This window comes from Antennarius striatus, chromosome 8 (assembly GCF_040054535.1).
Source record: "Antennarius striatus isolate MH-2024 chromosome 8, ASM4005453v1, whole genome shotgun sequence".
Classification (NCBI taxonomy): Eukaryota; Metazoa; Chordata; class Actinopteri; order Lophiiformes; family Antennariidae; genus Antennarius; species Antennarius striatus.
The window spans coordinates 15,859,147-15,880,606 of NC_090783.1; the positions used below are offsets into that span (position 1 = coordinate 15,859,147).

General features: G+C 40.0%; 2 protein-coding genes across 3 annotated transcripts; both read right to left on the minus strand.

The window, feature by feature from the left end:
• Window positions 1-4,071: 4,071 nt before the first annotated feature.
• LOC137600144 (stromal membrane-associated protein 1-like) lies at window positions 4,072-13,261 on the minus strand. 2 transcript variants are annotated; one of them, XM_068321579.1, is made up of 10 exons: window positions 12,989-13,261; window positions 12,414-12,547; window positions 11,807-11,892; window positions 11,612-11,687; window positions 11,418-11,480; window positions 11,240-11,315; window positions 9,280-9,410; window positions 7,530-7,734; window positions 5,724-6,058; window positions 4,072-4,708 (listed from the first exon to the last, which is right to left on the minus strand). In XM_068321579.1, exons 1-10 carry the CDS (start codon window positions 13,107-13,109, stop codon window positions 4,574-4,576), a joined length of 1,362 nt encoding a protein of 453 aa, XP_068177680.1. In that variant the 5' UTR covers window positions 13,110-13,261; the 3' UTR covers window positions 4,072-4,573. The 2 variants fall into 2 exon arrangements, with proteins under 2 accessions (XP_068177680.1, XP_068177681.1); XM_068321580.1 differs by having other exon boundaries at window positions 4,605-4,739.
• Window positions 13,262-16,087: 2,826 nt separating this feature from the next.
• Window positions 16,088-19,176, minus strand: cenpk (centromere protein K). The gene is made up of 10 exons (XM_068322305.1): window positions 19,085-19,176; window positions 18,716-18,811; window positions 18,571-18,627; window positions 17,794-17,857; window positions 17,662-17,708; window positions 17,491-17,573; window positions 17,299-17,397; window positions 16,839-16,974; window positions 16,671-16,727; window positions 16,088-16,383 (listed from the first exon to the last, which is right to left on the minus strand). Exons 1-10 carry the CDS (start codon window positions 19,085-19,087, stop codon window positions 16,228-16,230), a joined length of 798 nt encoding a protein of 265 aa, XP_068178406.1. The 5' UTR covers window positions 19,088-19,176; the 3' UTR covers window positions 16,088-16,227.
• Window positions 19,177-21,460: the final 2,284 nt, after the last annotated feature.

The following is a 21,460-nucleotide window of genomic DNA, read 5'->3' on the forward strand; positions in this document are numbered from 1 at the left end:
GTTCAACTGGAGTCTATTTTAACACAACCCCTTAAGCCAATCAGATCAATGAATGATCAATCCTGGAGAACTTCATTATGATCTGTAATTAGTAAATTCATTCATCCATCCATTCATCTATCCATCCATTTTCCATAACCGCTTTTGTCCGCTGTTGCGGGTCGCAGGCTGCTGGGGCCTATACCAGCTGACTGGGGGTGTGAGGCAGGGGACACTCCAGGTGCGATGCCAGTGCACCTGCTTCCTATCTCCAATCAGGCTCCGCCTGATTGGAGATAGGAAGCAGGTGATAGGAAGCAGGTGCACTGACCTCAGTTTGGGTGCAGCGGCTCTGGACCAACACTCCATCTGGCCTTTGAAATTTCGTTGTACCGTCTGTGTATGTGTATAATGACAATAAAGAAAGTTTGACTTTGAATTGACTTGACTAAAAGAGTGTTGTGTTGTTTTCCATGCAAATACATATGCTCAACATGTTTAGGACCTGCATGTTTATAGTAGTGGTGGGGGGTTGAACGGGGGATTTCTTTTGCAGTTTCTGCACCTAGATATAATTTTAGAAAAGTCCACTCTGTGTCTTTTGACTCCTCCCTCTTCAATCTGTTTCCTGATTGAAACTTCCAGTCTGTACCTGAATTTCCTAGCGTGCAGATCTCTCCACATAAACTGCCTCTATGCGCTTTCTCCTTCACTACACGCACCAATCTTCAAAACCTCTGCTCTAACAACTCACACCAGTCTATACCGCTCAACACAATGTGAATGTGAACCTTGCTATTGTTTTCTACACACTTTCAACACACTTCAATACACTTTCAACACACTTTCTACTATTCTATCTAGAGTAAACATGTCGCAATCCAGTACCGGTACCGGGTTGCGACCCGGTTGTTGGGGACCACTGACATAGATGGATGTAAGAGAATCAGGTAACTTTTCAAAATAAAACATCTTTCAGACTTCGAAATAAATAAATAAAACAGAAGCAATGTAAATTATTTTTTCTTTCTGTGCGGCCCGGTACCAAATGACCGACGGACAGGTACCGGTCCACGGGGTTGGGAACCACTGCTCTAGGACACAGCAAGTGAACTCTCCAGTGATCCCAAAAGTCATTGAACTGAACAAAGTTCACAAAGACCAGCCGAGAACATTAGAGTAACAGTGAAAATACTTTCCTATATAAACAGTCCAAAAGGTTGTCAGTCTGACAACCCTTCACTTTGCCTTAAGGGGAAATGTAGCACCTTTCACTTTACTACGATGACGTGACCTTCTCCATCGCTAGTCCACCACCAATGACAATATGTATAGTTTACACAGCAGATTTTCCATATTCTGCAACCTCTCACTTTGGCCAGATTGACAACTGTGATTCTCCTCTTGCTGCCCTGTGTTGGATGGACAAAGTCTTCCTCAACAACCTCATCAAGATCCTTGTGTTCAGAGGCCCTGTTTTCTGTGGAATCCTCGCAGTCAGTGCTGTTAGCTTCACTTTCAGAGGAGCAGTCAAACTTGTCCCATCATCTGAAGCTGCTACTGTCATTTCTGTCCTCATTGTCTTCCTGCATTGATCTCTTCCTCGATGTTCCCAGAAAAAGCTTGTCTGTTTCATGAGCCATGCTGGACTCTGGCCAGGCACAAGCAACCTCATCCACAACGTCCTCCGAGTTTTGATCAGTGTCGTTGATGTCAGCATTGGCATTATTAGTGTTGTCAACACCTCTGTAATCAATATTGTTTATGTTGACGTTTTCAATGATGTCTAAATTGTCAACATGGGCAGTGTTGAAGTTGTTAGGGTGGACATAGAGCTCCATTAAAGCCTGCATGTCTCCTGCCTTTTCAGAATTATGTCGACGTTGGTTCAGGATCAAATCCAACTCGCCATCAAACTCCCAGAATAACAAATTGAACAGGATGTTGCATTCAATATTGGCCATAGCTGCAGATCAGTTAGAGAATTATGCTACAGTTCAAATATATAGAAACAATTTGAATCCATTTTTATTGACTTGTGTGAGCAGGACGGCTTCCAGTTCTGCTCAGACAGACATACACATGAATGTCTACCCCAGTTTGTCTGTGCTAATTTGATGAAATTTCATTTGTTTGTTTCGATATAAAGCAGGAAGATGCCAAGAAGCCAAAGCTGTCAGCTATCTTCCACAGTTCGGAACCATCCATGAATATGAACTGTTGACTCTAGTCTTTTAAATTTATTTTGGGATGAGAGACGACCCAGTAGCCTGACGCGATTCATCAATCTCATGTTTACAGTGAAAGTGTGTCGTGAACAGTTAACGACAGTCCAGCAAAGTATCACCGTGTATTTCTTGTTTTGTGTGCATGTAGAGATTAATTTGTCAAATTTAGAAATGTTTCTTCCAAAGAAATTTACTCTTCCATGTATTAAAAATAGCCAAACATTGCACGTGTCTGGTCAGATTTCAAATATCCTCAACTAGCATTCAGTACCAACACAAACAATCCATCAATCCATTTCCTTCCACTTTATCCGCTCCAGTGGGTCACGGGGAGCTGGAGCCTATCCCAGCTGGCATAGGGCGTGAGACGGGGAACACTCCAGGCACAACGCCAGTGCGCCGCAGAGCCACACACAAAGACAGACAACCACGCACACACACACTCACTTGCAATTTGGGACCGGCCAATTAATCTGAAGCGCATGTTTTTGGAGGTGGAAGGAAGCCAGAGAACCCGGAGAGAACCCACGCAGCCACGGGGAGAACATGCAAACTCCGCACAGAGCGGGACTCGAACCTGGACCCGGGCGGACCCACCGTGTTGTGCAGCAACAGCACTACCCACTACGTCACCGTGCCACCACCACAACAAACTAGTTCTGCAATTCTTATGCTTTTAGATCTCAGCTTTATTCGACACAGCAGACGAGACCAGCGTTGACAGACGGTGCTCATTAGTATTTAATGGTGCAGGACATAAACAGCCTGTTGTCAGTAGAGCCTAGTTGAGCAACCTTTAAATAGCTGAAATTCAGGATCATTTTGGGGCAATCCATAATGATTACAGTATAGATGGACGTCTGACAGCTGTGTGGAATTAATTCAAGAATACAATATTGGACCTTTAAATTTCAGGCTGACAGACGAGGTTATACAGGAATCTCCATGGACTATGATGTTTGCAGATGACATTGTGATCAGCAGTGAGAGCAGGGAACAGGTAAGCTAGAGAGGTGGAGGTTTGTCTTGGAAAGGAGAGGAATGAAAGTTAGCTGCATTAAGACAGACTACATGTGTGTGAATGAGAGGGACCCAAGTGGAAGAGTGAGGTTACAGGGAGAAGAGATCAAGAAGGTGGAGGATTTGAAGTACTTAGGCTCAACAGTCAAGAGCAATGGAGTGTGGAAAAGAGGTGAAGAGGCGTGTACAGGCAGGATGGAACAGGTGGAGAAAAGTGTCAGGTGTGATGTGTGATATTAGTTTCAGCTAAAATAAAAGGAAAGGTGTACAAAACTGGTGAGACCAGCGATGTTGTTTGGTCTAGAGACAGTGTCTCTGAGGAAAAGACAGGAGACAGAGCTGGAAGTAGCAGAGATGAAGATGCTGAGGTTCTCTTTGAGAGTGATCAGGAAGGATAGGATCAGGAATGAGTACATCAGAGGGACAGCACATGTTAGAGGTTTTGGAGATAAAGTCAGAGAGGCCAGACTGAGATGGTTTGGACATGTCCAGAGGAGAGATAGGGAATATACTGGTAGAAGGATGCTGAGTTTTGAACTGCCAGGCAGGAGACCTAGAGGAAGACCAAAGAGGAGGTTCATGGATGTAGTGAAAGAGGACATTAAGGTAGTTGGTGTGAGAGAAGAGGATGCAGAAGACAGGGTTAGATGGAGGCAATTGATTCGCTGAAATTTAGCATTACAATTAAAAATTTGAATTGAAAACAAAAAACCTTTACTTGAGGTCATAAAGACTGAAAAGCAGTAGATGCATGTTATTTACATCCTAAATTAAACTGGGTTTTTAAAAAGTATACTGCAATGGACTCACAGAAGACGCATGAAAACAAGTAATTTATTATCACTTTAATTTTATAGGGGAACCACAAGTACTTTAAAAGTAGGTTATACAGAGCTGTACATTTGGGAGCAGTACTGACAGACTTAATAGTCCTATCTTCTCCCATTAAATACTATTTATTTAAATGTTCTATAATCTTATAACGATACAGAGATACAATAAAAGCTTGTGTAACTGGTCCTGCAGCTTTTCTGATATGTTGATATCATTTTTGTTTGGACTGTCTCCTGTATTTTTTTTCCCAAAAAAGGAAAATAAAGGTTATGACCAAAAACCATACGACTGCCAGGATGTAATCTTGTATGACTCCCAATTCACTCACACAATAGAGAGAAAGAGAGAAATAGAGAAAGAAAGAGAAGAGATACAGTTGTCATGTTCTGAAGGCTGGATCTGTGATGGAACTGGGCACCAGTTCATAAGGAGGTGCAGGAAAGCGCAAGATATATTCTGCCCTTTCTGCAGACTGGACTCGTCCGCTGCCGACCATCAACCCTCTGAAGGACTCATTTCCATAGCTGTGTGCTTAGAGTCTGGCTGGATCCAGCAGCTGCCCATCCACCCATAGCTGAAGGAGGCTGACCGAAGGCCATCTGACCGCCTGCACCGTTCAGAGCCAAGCTTGACATCTGCTGATTCACCTGAGGAATTTCAGAGTGATCTGAATTACCTCTGGAATATAAAGTTATACACTGAGAGCGTTAACATCCACATCTACGTTTTACGTTGACACATTCAAGCCTGTTCAGGCGCATCATGTACACAGCACGGATTTAGGACACCAGTGACGCTTTTATTCAAAGTCTTGCTTATGCTGCCATCTGGTGACTGACTAACACACCCTACACCCCCCCCCCCACACACACACACACACAGTGTTGACTTCTTTGTGCAGAGGAAAAAAAGATAAAAACTTTATTTGACCATGACGCCTAATTTTTACTTTCAGATGGATCCACAAAATACTACTTCTATTGAAAACCTCCCTATCCTCACTACCAGCATTATAACTGTAGACTGGTTGTGGGTCGCAGCTCTAACGCTCTTCCCATTTCTCTGTCTTTGCCTAATTTAAGCCTCGAGTCTGTGATGATGAATGTTGTTGCTCAACTTCTTCGGTCTTACTAATAATTATAATGTTGATTATAATGGCAGTGTGAAAATGGTTGTTACATTTATGTTAGGCAGACATATTGGGTTAGGCCAACAAACTACTACTGTATCTCATTCTATATTTGAAACAATAAAGGACATTACCTTAAGTAAAATGATGTGATATTAAAAACTGATGCTTATAAAATCGTTTCATGATTATGGAATTGACTGGTGGAACACAAACATGGAATTGTGGGCTGCCTCCTTTGTTTCCATAAAGTTTTGTCCAACGTAAGTGTTGCTAAAAAAAATAATGAACACTTTCTTAGCAACAAGAAATCCACTATGAACTTTACTAAGCTGCAGTCTCTGTACACTTACTCTTGTTACAATGCATCTCACAAATAATAATCACCGTTAGACATGCACACACCTGACTGACTGACTGACTGACTGAACAACACACACAAACACACACGTACGTACGTGCGTACACAACCTCACAAAACAAGATCGGTTTTGGAAATGCTTGAAATATAAATTCTAGCACAGTATACGTACCTGACCCATGTTCCATTGAGCCTGCTGCCCAGGCTGGATGGCGTACATTGGAGCAGGCATCATGCCTGTGGGCATCGCGCTCCCTTGAGGGCCCATCATCCTTTGCGTCATGCCCATCACACCAGCGGTGGGTGAATTCCCCATGAAACCATTAGGCACTGTCATCCCCACCATCATGCCTGGACTGGGCCCCATCATGGCCGTGCCGCTCTGAGGAATCATGGCACCCATAACGGTTGTCGGTGGAATGGTTGCACCCATGCCAGGGAAGGCCTGATAGCCAGCAGCGGCCTGGACGGGAAACGGCATCTGGGAGGGGCCCATAAACATGCCGGCTGAGGAGGCAGGGAGAACAGTGTTAAGTGGCTGTGTAACCATGGCTACCGGTGCAAGCATTAGCTTGGTGAATAAACCGTTACTTTGAAGACAGAGCCGAGTCTGACAAGACAGATTCCATCTCTCAGCTTTTGGAGGATTTGATAACTATTAAATATTATGTTTCACGGTGAAGGAGAGTTCACTGCTGGCTTCTATAACTTCATTTTTTCTTTATGCATTAACTCATTAGCTGCCAGCGCTTTATATCAATCAATCTCCTTCCGTGGACTTTCTCTGTCACTCCAGACATTTATTGTTGTTTTCTTTCTGTTCTTGACCAATCACTCGATGCTTTTCTCAGAGCGACACCTTGTTCACTCGCGGGTGAGCTCTGACATACATAAACTGTTTCATCATAAGCTTTCGCAACTTCTGTCTTCTTCTAATTCACCATCCTCTGTTCTGTAACTGGATTGGTCGTCACAATGCAAAATTCCATTACATCCATAGTCCTACATACTCTTGGCGCACCTTGACTGACTAAATAGATTAAAAAAACTAGAGGCTGTAGTTGCGCTATCTGTCCACTAGATGGAGCATTCATGACTGAGTACCTTTAATCAACTGAACAGCCCCTATTGTTATGTCAATGAGGCCGTTCTGAGCTTCCTCAAGGAAACCTGATCACTTTGCCGTCTTAGAAAGAAGTCAATACGCATGGGTTTTTTCCTTAGCTGCTGAGATTTACTGATAAAACTACTACAAAATACTGTAGTACAAAATTATCTAAAAACAGTCAAATTAGATTTTATTTCTATTGCGCCAAATCCTAACAGAAGTCTGCTTATGGATCTGTCCAAATAGAGCTGGTCTAAAGACGTTTCTCAACGCTATTTACAGAAAACCAACAGAATTCTCCAGGCGCAAGCAGTTGAGAGAAGAGCAGAGACGATTCTCAGCTCTCAGTGACGTGTGGTGAGGTTCACCGACGTAGAAGTCAGTTCTATGAGCCAGACAAAGTGGCGTATTTGCCACTCTGTCTGGAAAAATACGCCATATTAAAAAACCTGACATTAAAAACTGGACCACTCAGTTCGAACAGGGCGGATTATTTCTGAAGTTCGAAGCAGATATTTAAGCTCCGACATTCGTCTTCGTTTATTAATCAAATCTTGTTTCGATCGATCGGTAGTCCAGTCAGAGGTGAGGTGCAGCTATTTGCCGCTGTGCATCCTGAACAGTTTTTTAACCAGTTTTTAATGTCAGGCTGCTAATTTACTGGCAAATGCGATGCTCTGTTTCACTCATAGAACTGACTTTAACATCGGTGTCTCACCGCCGTGAATCTCACAGCACATCGCCGCCAGACAGAATAGACAACCCTAACCCAGAAATGCATTACTCTGTACTCTGTACAATTACTAGATCAATAACGTAGGATTAACAAAGCAAATATATACTCAGACTCATTATTCCAACTGTCCTCACCTGCAGCAGCTTGTTGGGACATGCTGTTGGTTCCATACAGGGACAGGATGGAGTCTTTGGACAGGGGCTTCTTAGTGGTGTCATCATTTTTAGTGGATCTGCTGTTGTCACTGAACAAGTCGAGGTCTCCCTGGCCTGAACCTGAGCTGACGTCTCCTGCTGGGGCGGCTGGCGTTGGAGTGCTGGCCACATTGCTGGAGCTCACCTAAAATAGGAAACAGATGAATACTTTTAGAAAATCCAGTGACAAGCATGAAATAATATCAATTAAAACCCTTCTAATGCTTTAGTGGAAGAAAATAAACTGCTTTACTCATGTTGAAAGAAAGTAGTCCTTGTACATCAGTCATAATTTTAAGTTTAACCAGGCATTATTGAGAATTATTAAATACCGTAATAAATAATAATAGTGCAATATCTGTAAATTCATCTACAGCTTTGTGTGTATCACCTCTTTTCAGTGTTGGGAGGTCGAGAGATACAGCACTCTCATACACATTATCAACATGATATGAAAAATTAAATTTTAATGTTAAAGTTATCATTCTGGTGCATCGTGACACTCATCTACGGCAGAGGCTAAAGATGATTTCACACAGGTCTTAGTTCGTATTCTGGATCCAGTGAACAACGAACAAATGAGGTCAACGACCAACAGAAACAAAAGATTCATCTAATGAATAGTTATAAAAATTACAAATAGATGTTAATACTAGGAAAATATGCCATATACAAACCAAATACTTAAACCATACCTGCAGGGGGTTTCAGAGAACTTAAAAGATTACTCACAGTGATAACTAATAACATTCTAATGAAGGTGATCCTCATCTACAGTTTTATTTGATTTAGGGTAATTACTGTTTTTTTTATCTGCCTGTTGTCTTAAATGACGTCTACAGGTAGCCGGATCTGTTTGAAACTGTAGCATTTTTTGCCTGCATAGAAAAAATTTGCATCCACATGACAGCGTTTTCTAAAGAGTCACTGTCCACACTTAACTGCATAAGTGCATTGATGAATACGTTTATAGACACTTTATTCATCCCGAAGGAAATTCAGTAAGCATAACAACTCCGTAACAACTCCGAGAGCGAAAGGAAATTCACGTCGTTCCTCACAGAGGACAACCTCCATCAGAGTTCTCCCACCAGCAGGCAGCGCATCCCGGTCTGACCCAGAACTGGCGTCAGCATCTTTGGCGAGGAACATGAATGAATGAATGTATAAAATTTATGACTCATAAAGAAAGAAACAGACGAAAAAAAATCCAACTGTTAAGCATGTTTATCAACGAGTCTTCGACGTGGAGCTGTTATATGTCAAAAAATAGCCGGTTTTAACTCCGTCCACTCTGTGTGTACATGTAGACATGGGTCACACACACTGACATCACAGTAGTTTTCGTCGCAGGGAGACGCCCGGAAAGAAAAGGTTTCAGTTACAGTGTCAACACGACAACGCAGACCTGGCGTTTTCAAAAAACTTCACTTTTGCCAGCGTTTTCGTCCCGGATATCTGCGTTGTCGTGTGGACGAAAGGCATATCCACAACAAAAAAAGATCCGGCTACGTGTAGAAAGGGCCTTAGACTCTTCTGATGCTGATTGTTTGAGACAAGTTGTTTTTTTTTTTTTTTTTTTTACTCCACACTACATTTCAGCTCGATTACCAGACTACCGTTACTGTAAAACCCTCCTTAGCAGAAACTGGTACAATATCAGAATAAGGAAATTGTGTGTTAGTTTTACCTGAGAGAACTGAGCTAAAGATGAGGATGCAGGGAGGGGGTTGGATACCATTGGGCCAAATATATCCAGGTCGTTGCTGTTCTGGCTCGTGTTTGCGCTACCATTACTACTTGAGGCAGCTGTTGGTATGTCTGCGACAGACAGTAACAAAACTGGTTTTACAAGTAGAAAAATGAGAAGAGAAACTCACCAGAAGGCAGCGTGTCACACAGGGTGGGTTTCAATGAAAACCTATTTCAGCTAGAAATAAATATCCAAACAGAGCTACTCAAGACAAAAAAGACGTTTTCACCTTGCTGCTGGTTTACATATGTTAGAGTTTACAAGAAACGCTTTTAACACCAACAACAAACCTTTAAGAACGGGTAGAACTCATCAACACAGAAAAATAAAATTACAACTGATAAAATTACAAAATATCAAAAAGCAAAACTTCTGCATGTGTTTCGAATTATATCAATGAGCTTTAAAGTTACCCGACCACCACAATCAACATAAGTTGAGTGTTTTTCACAAACTCACATAACTCACTGATAATCACCCATTCTGCCTGAATTAATTGAAAACTGGGGAACACTGGTATCTATGGAGATCATAAATAAAATCCTAAAATAATCTATAATTGCTGTAAAAAGTGGTGTTAGAAAAAAACACCTCTTGTGTCTGCCAATGTGAGAACATGCTGTATTTATTTTACTGTGCCCTCCTGCTGCTGCCGAAGAGCCCACGCAGTCAGCATAACGTTAGTGCAATAAAAATTTAATCAACTTACCCTTATTAGCTCATTGGCCACAAAATGATAACAACAAATCCAAAGAATAATGTAATGCCCCTTCACACCACTCAGTAGCATAAATTGGTCGTTCTTTTTAAACTGTAAATGACATTGCTGTAATGAAAGGATGTCACATTATTCCTATAACATTCAATTTACTGCTTGTGATCCAGCAGCACATGACTGCTTGTACTGTCTATTTTATTCCATTCAGTTATTCGATTATTTTACTGTTTGCCCTTGGAAATATTCAGCCATGATCTTTCAAAAAACAGATTATAAATGTAGATTTAAAAAGAAGAAGCTGCTCGTCAGCCGCCAACCTCAGCAGCAGAGTCAGCAGCTTTCCGCTTCCTGTAGTGGCATCAAAACAAGCCTCACGGAGGATAGTTGGAAAGTTTAAGAGGGGACTAATTTCATTTCTTCATTAAAGACAATAGACTACATTACAGCTCATAGACCAGACGTGGGACAGCTTCACCCAATGGCTGTTTGATTAACAGAATCACAAAGTCACACCGACTCCTAAGTTACAGGGTGCTGGATGCTACCTGAAGGAGGATCATGGTGAGCCTTTGACACGTGACGCTGCCTGTTGACACCACTTGAACCTGATTACAGTATTTTCTGCACTATAAGGCACACTGGACTATAAGGCGCGCCTTCAACGAATAGTCTATTTTAAAACGTCTTCCATATGCAAGGCGCACTGGATTATAAGGAGCACCTGATTATAAGGCATATCTGATTATAAGGTGCATCTTTAATGAATAGCCTAGTTTAAAACTGTTTTCATATATAAGGTGCACTGGCTTATGAGCTGCACTGTTGGTTTTTGAGAAAATTAAAGGGTTTTAGGTGCACCTTATAATGCCGAAAATACTGTAATGCACATGGAGGCAGCAAGTTTACATTGATAACAGAAGCTGAAGATAGTGACTGTCATGGTTTGGTCCTGTCGTGTGAAAGCAGTCGTAACATGCTGAAGCATCAGCAAGCGGCAACAACACAGGAACAGGATACCAACACCATCACGGACATGCAATAATATATAAAGTATCATGAATAATTCAAGTCACTAAAACGTCAGCTAAAACTCCCACATCACTGAGTTTGTATTTGTTCATCCATTCAGAAGTGAAGAATTGCCGATAAAGATAACAATTATGTGTAAAAAATACTAACCGAGGCCTAGAAGGTTCACAGATGGTTCTGAAGTCTTAACAGGGCTGATTTTGGGGGCTGGCCTGTAGTCTTCACTCTTTAGAAATTTAAAGAAAGAAATGACCTCCATGTGGTATGAAAATGTTAAGGGACATGTTTACAAAGCCTTACTAACAAAAAATGTGTAAGAAATACGTACCTTGGAGTAAGATGATGCTTTACTGCCTCGGTCTGCCTCCCTGTCTTTCCTACCATCTTTTGGCTTTAAAAAAGAAAACCAATTTTTCAAAAACGACGCAGAAGAAGAAAAACCGATTCCTACTCACACAACTTAAATTGTAAAAGTTTGCAAACTTCTTTTGAGTTATCTAATATAAAGTAACTGATACATACGCTACTCCCATTGGTCACATTCTTGCTGTAGTATTTCTTCTTCTCATATTTATCCCTGATGAAGACTTCCACAGCGCTGAAGTCAGAGTTATGGATAAACAGGGACAACAACGTGACTACAAAAACAAAGAAGTTTCATATATGAAGTTTCAGGCATGTTTCAGTTCTTTCAGTATCTGCTGACAGGAAGGATACTGGTCGGTTTGAGGCCTTCTGAAGCTTTCTGGAAGGTTGGCCTCATAAAGCTGCCTGGCCTTAGTGTTCCCCATACTCTGTATACTCTGAAAATATGGAAAGACAGACACATAAATAGATAATAAGTGTTTGTACGTGCATGACGAAGCAGTGTCATGATGTCCTGATGTTCTGATTTCTCTGGCTTTGGGAAACAACCCAGATGATTTGAGATGACAAATATCGACATCTGGATTCCTTCACCTTCTCAGACACCACATGCCACGCTCCACGTTGGAGTGGTCAGAAGACCTCTGTCCAGCTGTGATTATCAACAGGTTGGTTATTAGCAATAGGAAGTTGAAATCAGATGTGGGACGCATGCAGCCTCCTGACAGATGCCATTACTTTGCATTATGGGAAGTGTAGGATCTGATATATTTGAAGCCTCAACCACACTTGGGACTAAATGAAGCCCAAAATTTATTGCTCACAGGAGCTTCTTGAGGTAGTAATTGCACGTGAAATTGCTGAATCGTCAAGAGGTCTCAAATGCTAAAATGGACAGATAATTGTCAATAAGGGGTAGGTATAAATAAATGTCCCTATGTTAGCATTAAAACCGTACCTGGATTTGTTCTGAGGTCCATTGGTCCAGGTTGACTGATTTCACTCTGGATATGTGTACTCCCAGGTTCCTGTGGATTCCAGCACACCGGATGCAGATAAATACTCCTAGATTCCAGGATGCCCATCTTGGACCTGATGAAGCATAAATAACAAATCGTAACTTTAACCACTGCCAAGACTTGGAAAAACCCTGCAGTCACTCAAAAGAGGCACAAGCAGGATCTGCATTTTATTTGTACCCGTGACTTGACGTGATGTTAAGAAGAGTCGAAAACCCTGGACGGACCTTCTTCGGCTCGCTAAACGCGTTACAACTGGAGATATCGGGTGGGAGAGGCGCTGCGTGGGGCTGGTGTTGGTTTTAGATAAGTTCTCTTGCTAGTTAGCTACTTAGTTTAGCTTCAGGGAAAGATGTCAGCTGACTAGCAGGAGCCACTTTAACATTAGCGAGTTAGCTTAGCCTGACTCACCAATGCGGATGCGGCATTGTTAAGACGGCATTAAACACGGTTCTAATGGGGAAATAGGAACTTTGTGAAATCAAAACGAAATGTCGGTGGTGTAAGGGTCTACCTTTCGCCTCGCAGTCGGCGCAGTACTTGTTGTCGTCCTCCTCTCTCAGCATTTTGGACAGAATGGCGTGGTGCTGCTCGTTCAGTTTCTGGGCCTTCTCTCTCTCCGCACGCGTCGTCATATTCACGGCTGTATTTGGACTTTTTCACTTTAAATTACTTTTATTACGAGCAGTCGATAATTGAAATAAGTTCCTGATAAAATAGCATAATCGGAGGGTTTAAACGACCAAGAGTGAGCTATGAAAACACCCGGAACCGGAATCCGCTCTCCGCCCACATGAAATCTAACGCTGACGCGGCGGCAACACGGGATTGGACGACGGCTCTGTCGTCACCTGAAGCAAACTTTCTTAGGAATTAAGTTTCAAATATTCATTTTAATAAATGTAATCTGCTAATTTAAAAAAAATAATCCAAAACTCCTACTCACGAATTTGTCTTGAACTCGTTGCGTGATAACTAATGATTGCCGAGTGTTGAGTTTTCCCTGAGCCTGAACGCAACACTGCATTTTTATAAGCTCCCGAATTCTTTGAAGATAAAAACCATAAAAAGTTCTTGAAACCAATTCAAGAGCACAAGTTAATATGGATATACATCAATCACAGTTTATTAAACCATGTTAATAACTGTAGGATCAAAGGAAGCATGTACTCTTCTCTAGTACCACTACTACTACTACTGTATTACTACTACTAACTACTGCTACTAACACTATTACTACTACTCCTATTATTAATATTACTGCTACTGAAGTCTCCACTGAAGTCTGCCACCACCACTACTACTACTAGCGCTACATCTACCACTACTACTACTACTACTACTACTGCTACCACCACTACTACTACTACTACTACTAGCGCTACTTCTACCATTACTACTGCTACTACTTCTACAAATAATAATAATCATAATCATCATCATTCATTCATTCATTCATTCATTCATTTTCTTCCGCTTCATCCACTGTGGCGGGTCACGGGGAGCTGGAGCCTATCCCATCTGACTGAGGGGTGAGGCCCCTGAGGTAGTAATCTGCTTGTAGCAGAAACTCTGTTACTGCTACCACTACCACTACTATTACTGCTACTACTACTACTACTACTACTACTACTATTACTGTTACTGCTACCGCTACTACCACTACCACTACTACTACCAATATGACTACTGCTACTACTACTACTAATACTACTGCTACTACTACTACTACTACTACTACTACCACCACCACCACCACTGCTACAAATGCTACTTTATATTTCCATTGAGACAACTATTGTACTTTTCACGAAACCACATGCATTTGATAACTTTAATTACTAGAGTAGAGACCTTGCTGCTGACATGCCTCATTCCACTGATAATAACAACTTTAAATCCCTTTATTTTAACATGAAATTAATAAAAAATTATTAGATTCCAATAATTGAAAATATGTTAAATACTGCTCATTCAGTAATCAGTATGGTTGATAATGTGGATACATTATATTTTACAGATGTAGAATAGACAACGTTCTGATTAGACAGCACACTACATTTTACTTCACATTTAAGATTACTTTGGCTTTCTGTTTGAACAGTTGCATTACATTGTACCAATATCACATTTTATCTTTGTTCTTGATATGCAAACCCATCAAGAAGAAAGCTCACTTCCTTGTGACAGATTTAAATTAAGGAACAGGTGCAGAGGTCTGAATATATCAATATTCTTGATAGGACCTGACAAAAAGGCTTCTCACACTCAGAATAAGTTCAAGTTACGTATCCGGTTATTTTTACATTTTAATTAAGACCTTAAAGTCAACCGTTTAATGAACACATAGCAATTCTCTGAACATGAGAGTCACAAATCTTCATGGTTGTTTTCATGATTAATTTGATGCACATTGAGTATCTGTCTATAGTTTGCCCACCATTACCCAGCTCCATCCTCCAGTCCACAGCTTCTGCATCTACACACAAAGTAACTTTTTAGAACAAAATGCTGTTGGCTAAGGGTTTTAATCAGGCACCATCAAGGCCAGCATTGTAGTTTTTCCAATTTCAATGAACTGTCAGAATCAGAATCTGAGAAAGCTCATTACCACAAACTGTAAGGCATCCTCCCAGTTAGCTTCATGAAGTAGTCACCCGGAATTCTTTTCATTGAAGGCCTGTTACTTGTAAAAAGTCAATCAGTATTGATCCATAATTTCAAGAACCATTCAACCGAGAAAAGATAAATAACAGCCCATCGTTACCTGATGATACATGAAGATCAGTCAGTCTAGAACTTTGAATACATCTTCAGATCTACTTACAAAACAATCAAACGATTCCCATATGTGTGACTTCAATGGAAATTCGATATCAATGAGAATCTCATAATGAAAAGTAGTAAAGTAATTCCAATATGACGCCCAGTTTTTGAGTCGAACTCCTGGGGAGTTCCTGCTGTAGCCACTAGGTGGGAGTGTTGTCTAAGTAGTAAATTAGGATGCTACCGGCCAGCCAGTGAAAACCGTAAGAGCTTGACTGGGGCAGGAGAGGCTGCATCAAGTCTTCTGGATATCTGTTAAACCCCTTCACACACACCAAAGTTACACTTTTAGTTAGGAACGTGACCAGTAAAGGGTCACAATCTGAGGCTTAAATTGACCTACTCCCACTTCTCCCATCTCTGTGCTAATGAATTTAAAAAAGGAACGTACATAGTACATAGAGATCTAACTTGTGTCCTAACATTGACGTTAGCTACCAGCGGTGGTGCGTTCAGCAGTTTGTATTTGAACACTCATCCCAGCCATAACACATTGTATTTTTGTTTTTATGCAGTTTGCTCTTCACGCAACTAGCAAATGACTAACAGTGTTTTTGTTAGTTGAGGTTTCACAAAGCATAAAAATAATGGACTGTTCAACTCATTTCTATTTTGTTAACCTCAGGGGCTTGGAGCTGTGGTTTCATTAGGTTTACTTCAGCTGCAGTTACTTCTGCTCATCTTCCTCCTGCAGGTTCATTTTGCTGAAAGATCACAAGGCTGGACTGTTTACAGGGCAAGGCAACAGTCACCAAAAATAACGGGACCAAAGGAAATGCAGTAGGGAAAAGTAGTTTTAATTTGAGTTTACATGACACAAACATGACGTCATCCAAAATGTACAAGTGAATTTTTAGTATAGTTGAATATTTACATTACAGAAGGAGTTCTAAGACTTTAAAGAAAGCTGACCTAAACAGGAGCTCTTTAGTAAAAGGTTTCCAGGCGAATCTTGAAGTTGCTTTCCTGGTGCCTCACTGCAATACCGTAGCGGAGCAGCATCTCAATGTACGGCGGCCAAAAAGTGTTGTCTATGGTCACATAGGGGTCATGTGGTGAAGTCAGGATTTTGTTCATGAGAAGCTGTGGGTGAAGCAGGTTACAGAGGAAGATAAAAATTCAGTATGACATCATTCTGATGTTACATCATTCACTGTTACCAATTCACGCATGAAAGTACTTTCAAAAGAATTTTCCTTTGACAATGAAGCGTCATTTTTGTTGTGACTCTAGGCGCAGTATTTAGTTATAGTAGCGTTGGTCTTGTTTGTTATCAGTGAGCTATTGTGTGCAGTACTGACTGACTTCAAAATGGTTGACTTAAAATGCATGCAGCTTTTACTGCATATTGCAAAATGCATCAAACTAACCTCAAGAATGTCACTGACTGAAATCAAGTCTTCCTCAGACTCCTCTGGAATGATATTCTGAAAATCAACAGAGAAGATGTAAGATGCATTGAACCAGTGACAGAATGTTTTTGCAATACAAAAACGCTGGCAAATAAAAAGAGAATGGAACAAAACAGCTCACTGCACCTTCTTCTTCTTGTTTACGGTGGATCCATTGTGGGGGTGAGGAATGTGTGTCTCCAGGATGTCTCCAAGACACTCCATTAACCTTTCCTGATACAGCTTCATTTTCTGAATTTTCACCTTGGTGTCCTGCAACACACTGGAATACCCACACATACTCTAAAGCCGTCTTTATACCACATGGTTCAAGTGATGCAATTGACGGTACTTTCCTCCCTTGTGCCACAATTTGGAAATGAATGATGGATGTGTGAGCAACAAAGAATCACATTTAATCAGATATGCGATTAAAAATTATTACAATTAAAAAAATACAACTTAAATACGTTGTCCAGTTGTCTTCCTTAAATAAAAGTATTTCACACTTTCACACTTCACTTCAACACATGCTTTTCTACCATCCAGTAAAGATGGTTCCCCCTTAACTCCTCCAGTTATGTGTGATTTTTGCCTCCACCCTCACCTATGCTCTGTTAGATTCTTCTTTTCTGATTGAAGTCGTTCCACGTATTCATTGGCAGCCATCAGTGCCTGCTTCTTCTCTTCTAGCCACTTCAGTTCACTAACAAAACAAAACAAAACACAGAAAATGTTTAAAGTCTCTCTTACATAATAAGTTATGCAAAACTTATACTGTGATTAAATGTTAACATACAGTTCTTTGGTTTCTCTCAGTTTGTCTCTTTTTGCTTCATAGCAAGAAAAAACCATTTCAAGTTCAGAGCACAGCTTTAGCATCTGTGGAAAACAAAAGAGAAATACTGTATGTATCACAAAATCAATACAGCCAAGACACTTCAGAGACTTCAGTGCTTCACAGACATACCTCGTCTTTTCCCGCTTGAAGTAAAACCTCTGAATTTGACGCCAACACTATGTGAACCAGAACAAACAAACACAATAGATAAAAGTAGTTCTGCTGATACAGATACCACCACAGATTGAATAGAGGACTCACATTTAGGCTCCACCGTCAGCAAGTGCTTGAGTTCAGCTTTTGTGGCTATCAGGCGATTTACACACTTTTGAAGAAAAAAAGATACATTACTTCAAGTTTTTATAAGACGAAATATTAATTCCCTGTTTTTTCCTGTGCCACTTTGTTCTTTTTTGATGACAGTAAACGGATAAAAATAAAACTGTCAGGAGACAACCAGGTACTGTTGCGTAGTAAACTGTTAGATTAGCTGATTTAAAAGTAACAAATAAGTCCAACAATATTAAGACAAATATATCAGACATATATTGAGTATATTTGGACCACCACGTGAGCATATGATTCCAGTTAAGTGAAAGCTGGATGAAAGCTTGAAAGATAGATAGATAGATAGATAGATAGATAGATAGATAGATAGATAGATAGATAGATAGATAGATAGATAGATAGATAGATAGATAGATAGATAGATAGATAGATAGATAGATAGATACTTTATTAATCCCGGTATAGAGTTATTTATTACAATCCAAACACTTTTTATCAACTCTGTCCTGCATTTACTAATTTTTCTGTGTAACTGGTTGTTGATCAAGCAGAAAAAGTTTGGCTCACCTCCATATGGACCATAGATGCATATAAATACCAAAATCGCTTTGAAGACAACCATGCAGACCTTTTGAGCTAGCTTTGCTATCTATTTTAATGACAACCCCCCCCCACCCATTGTTCTTTAATGCTAAATGTATTTCACCCTTCCATGTATCATGAAAGGTGAAGACATAAAAACAATCTGACCTGCTCTTGCGGATTCTGGCAGAAATTTGGTTCACACAGAAGGATCTCATTCTGGAGCTGCAACACAGACACACACAGACAGTTTGCGGCTGCACCACTAGTGACTGGGGAGGAAGGACAGTGTGGGTCACGTTTAAAGCTGCACCTTTTCCAGCTGAGCAAACTGATTCTCGCACATCTCCATCAGCTCACTCTGAGCGGCCTCTGACAGCTGGCCGCCGGGCTTCGCCTTCCTCTCGTCCTGCACAGCGACACGGTGTAAAGGTGTAGGGATGGATTTGCTTATTTGTTTAAATGCTAAGTACAACACAGCCAGACTTGTCAAAGTTCACAGTCAGGTTTTAGTTAGCATTCTCTTTATGGCGGATGAAGTAAAAGTGAAAACCTGAATTGAAATTAGCTCATTTATGCTAGCAGGGCCGATATTCTCCGTCATTAGTGAAAAACACAAACACAATATACTATTTTACACATATCTGCATTACAGAATCAATCAAATGCCTTGTAAACTTACCATAAGTTAGTATTTTCACTGTTTTTGCTGCTGCTCACGGACCACAATAACAGACCCTTCTTTTTTTTTTTTCAAAATACCGCCAATGTTGATGACGTCACTACTGCGACACGGAAATGTTGAGGAGCGTAGCTGCTGCGCGGAGCTGCGCAGGCGCGGCGCCAGGGGGTTATAAATCCACTTAGAGTTGTTCCGGTCTTTAGAGCCGTTACCACAGGCACGTGGATCAGGCTCCTAACATTTTTAATTTAATTTTTAATTTAAAGCAAATGTTTAAATACATTTTTTTTCCTCCTGATGATTGAAAAGACAAAAAAATCCCTCAAGTGCTCAAATTGTATTGTTTTGTCAATCAAAAATATGAATTAATGCTTTGATAATGATGGGAAAGGTAGATAAATGCACAAACTGAACATTAGTATAATCTGGAGATATCTAAAGGCCCCATAAAACTTCTGTGTAAGATATTACTTTTTTTTTTTACTCCACTGCATTCATCACTGATTCCATTTATTTTACAGCCACAGTTGTTGATAACGTTCGCTACACTATTTAACCAACAAATTTATACGATCATCTTTGTTAAAGAGTTTACTTTCCCAACATGTACAGTACTAGTATTTCAAGACACTAATTTAGGGCAACTGCTAAATTAAAATTTTGTTAATCCATGTATCCAAAATTTTAGTTCTATCATTTTAGTAGTTCAAGTAAAACATCGCTATTGTTTTTTTTCTACCCAGGTAAACTGTAATTTAAATGGAATATAATCATAGTTTCTTTTATTTATCACAGTAATATTGTGAGGATCCCTTGAAATTTTTGAAGATCTATCCAAACAGATTGTTCAGTTATATGATTTTGGACAGTCGATTAAGAAATAAACAGATTTTCTGATTAAATAACAAACGTTTTTATTTTTCTTGTGAAAAAATACATGTCAGAATAACATTTTTTGGAACTCCTTTCGATCATGTGGTCATGTAATGAAGTATATTTGCTGTTTCGTCTGAAATGACAATCATGTGAGATTGTGTGTGAGACAGAAAAAAAACAAAAAACAACAACAATTATCTTCTAGACTGCAGTTTTAGTTTTTATTCAGTATCATTAATTTAAAAAACTTTTTTTTTCGGGGGGGGGGTGGTCGTGTTTTTACTTTCTTCAGTGTTTAACTTTACCGTGAATTTATCTTCTTTTTGCATTTCATGAAATTTCTCTTCCATTGCTTCACACCATGTGTATAAAGTCTTATTTGAGAATATTTATTTGTTCTGGTTATGACTTGATCACGATTTTGTATCAGTTACACTGTGGCGGTGATGCTGATTCATTTTTCCATCGTCTAATAGAGTTCTTTTTTTTTTGTTATTATCACACAAATGGTAGAGATACAGTACCTACCCTCTTCTGTCCTTTAGCTGTCTCACAAACAAAAACAGATGTTTGCTCCTGGTTGGTTGTCATGGTGTCAGTCTCTCTGGGCAACAAAACAGGGTGGATCATTTTTTTTCCAAATGGTGGGTTTTCATTGTCATTGTTTAATTTTTGTATGGTGCACATAGAGCAGCAGTATTAGAGAATATACATCTCCATGTTTACTTTTTTGCCTGCTATTTATTTTCTAACTGAATCCTCTGATATAGCTTCCTGGATTGTTTGAATGATAAACTAGAATTTGATTAATATGCAAATTCAAACAAACTGTTCCATTTGAGCCTTCAGCGCAGCCTAATTAATCAACAGTTAAAGGAAATTAATACATACATCAACTCTGTCAGGAACATGCTTAGTTCAATCGCCCGTAAAATTGAAGTTTGAAGCATTAACTGGCTCCACAGGAAGGCTATGATTAAAACTCTGCAATTCAGGCAATCCAGAAAATATGGTCATTTACTGATATTCTTTTTATACTTATATACAGTGTACTGCTGTGGTTACTAGTACTACTATTACTACTACTACTACTAATATAATAATAACAATAATAATAATTATTATTATATTGCTATTATTATAGTAATAGTAATAATTGTTGATATTGTTGTTAGTTTAAATGTATTCATAGAACATAAAGGCTATTTTCCCTCATATAATGGAGAACAAGAAGGAGAGAGAGAGAGAGAGAGAGAGAGAGAGAGAGAGAGAGGGAGAGAGAGAGGGAGAGAGAGAGAGAGAGAGAGAGAGAGAGAGAGAGAGAGAGAGAGAGAGAGAGAGAGAAGGACAGAGAGAATATAAAATAGGGGAGGGGAACAGATGAAAAGAGAGAGGGCTGTACTTTTGTTTCAGTAGGGACTCATGCATCAAACTTCAATTTTCCGGACGATTGAAGTAGTGATTTTTTTTCCATCTTGAAGTGAAATACTGAAATACACT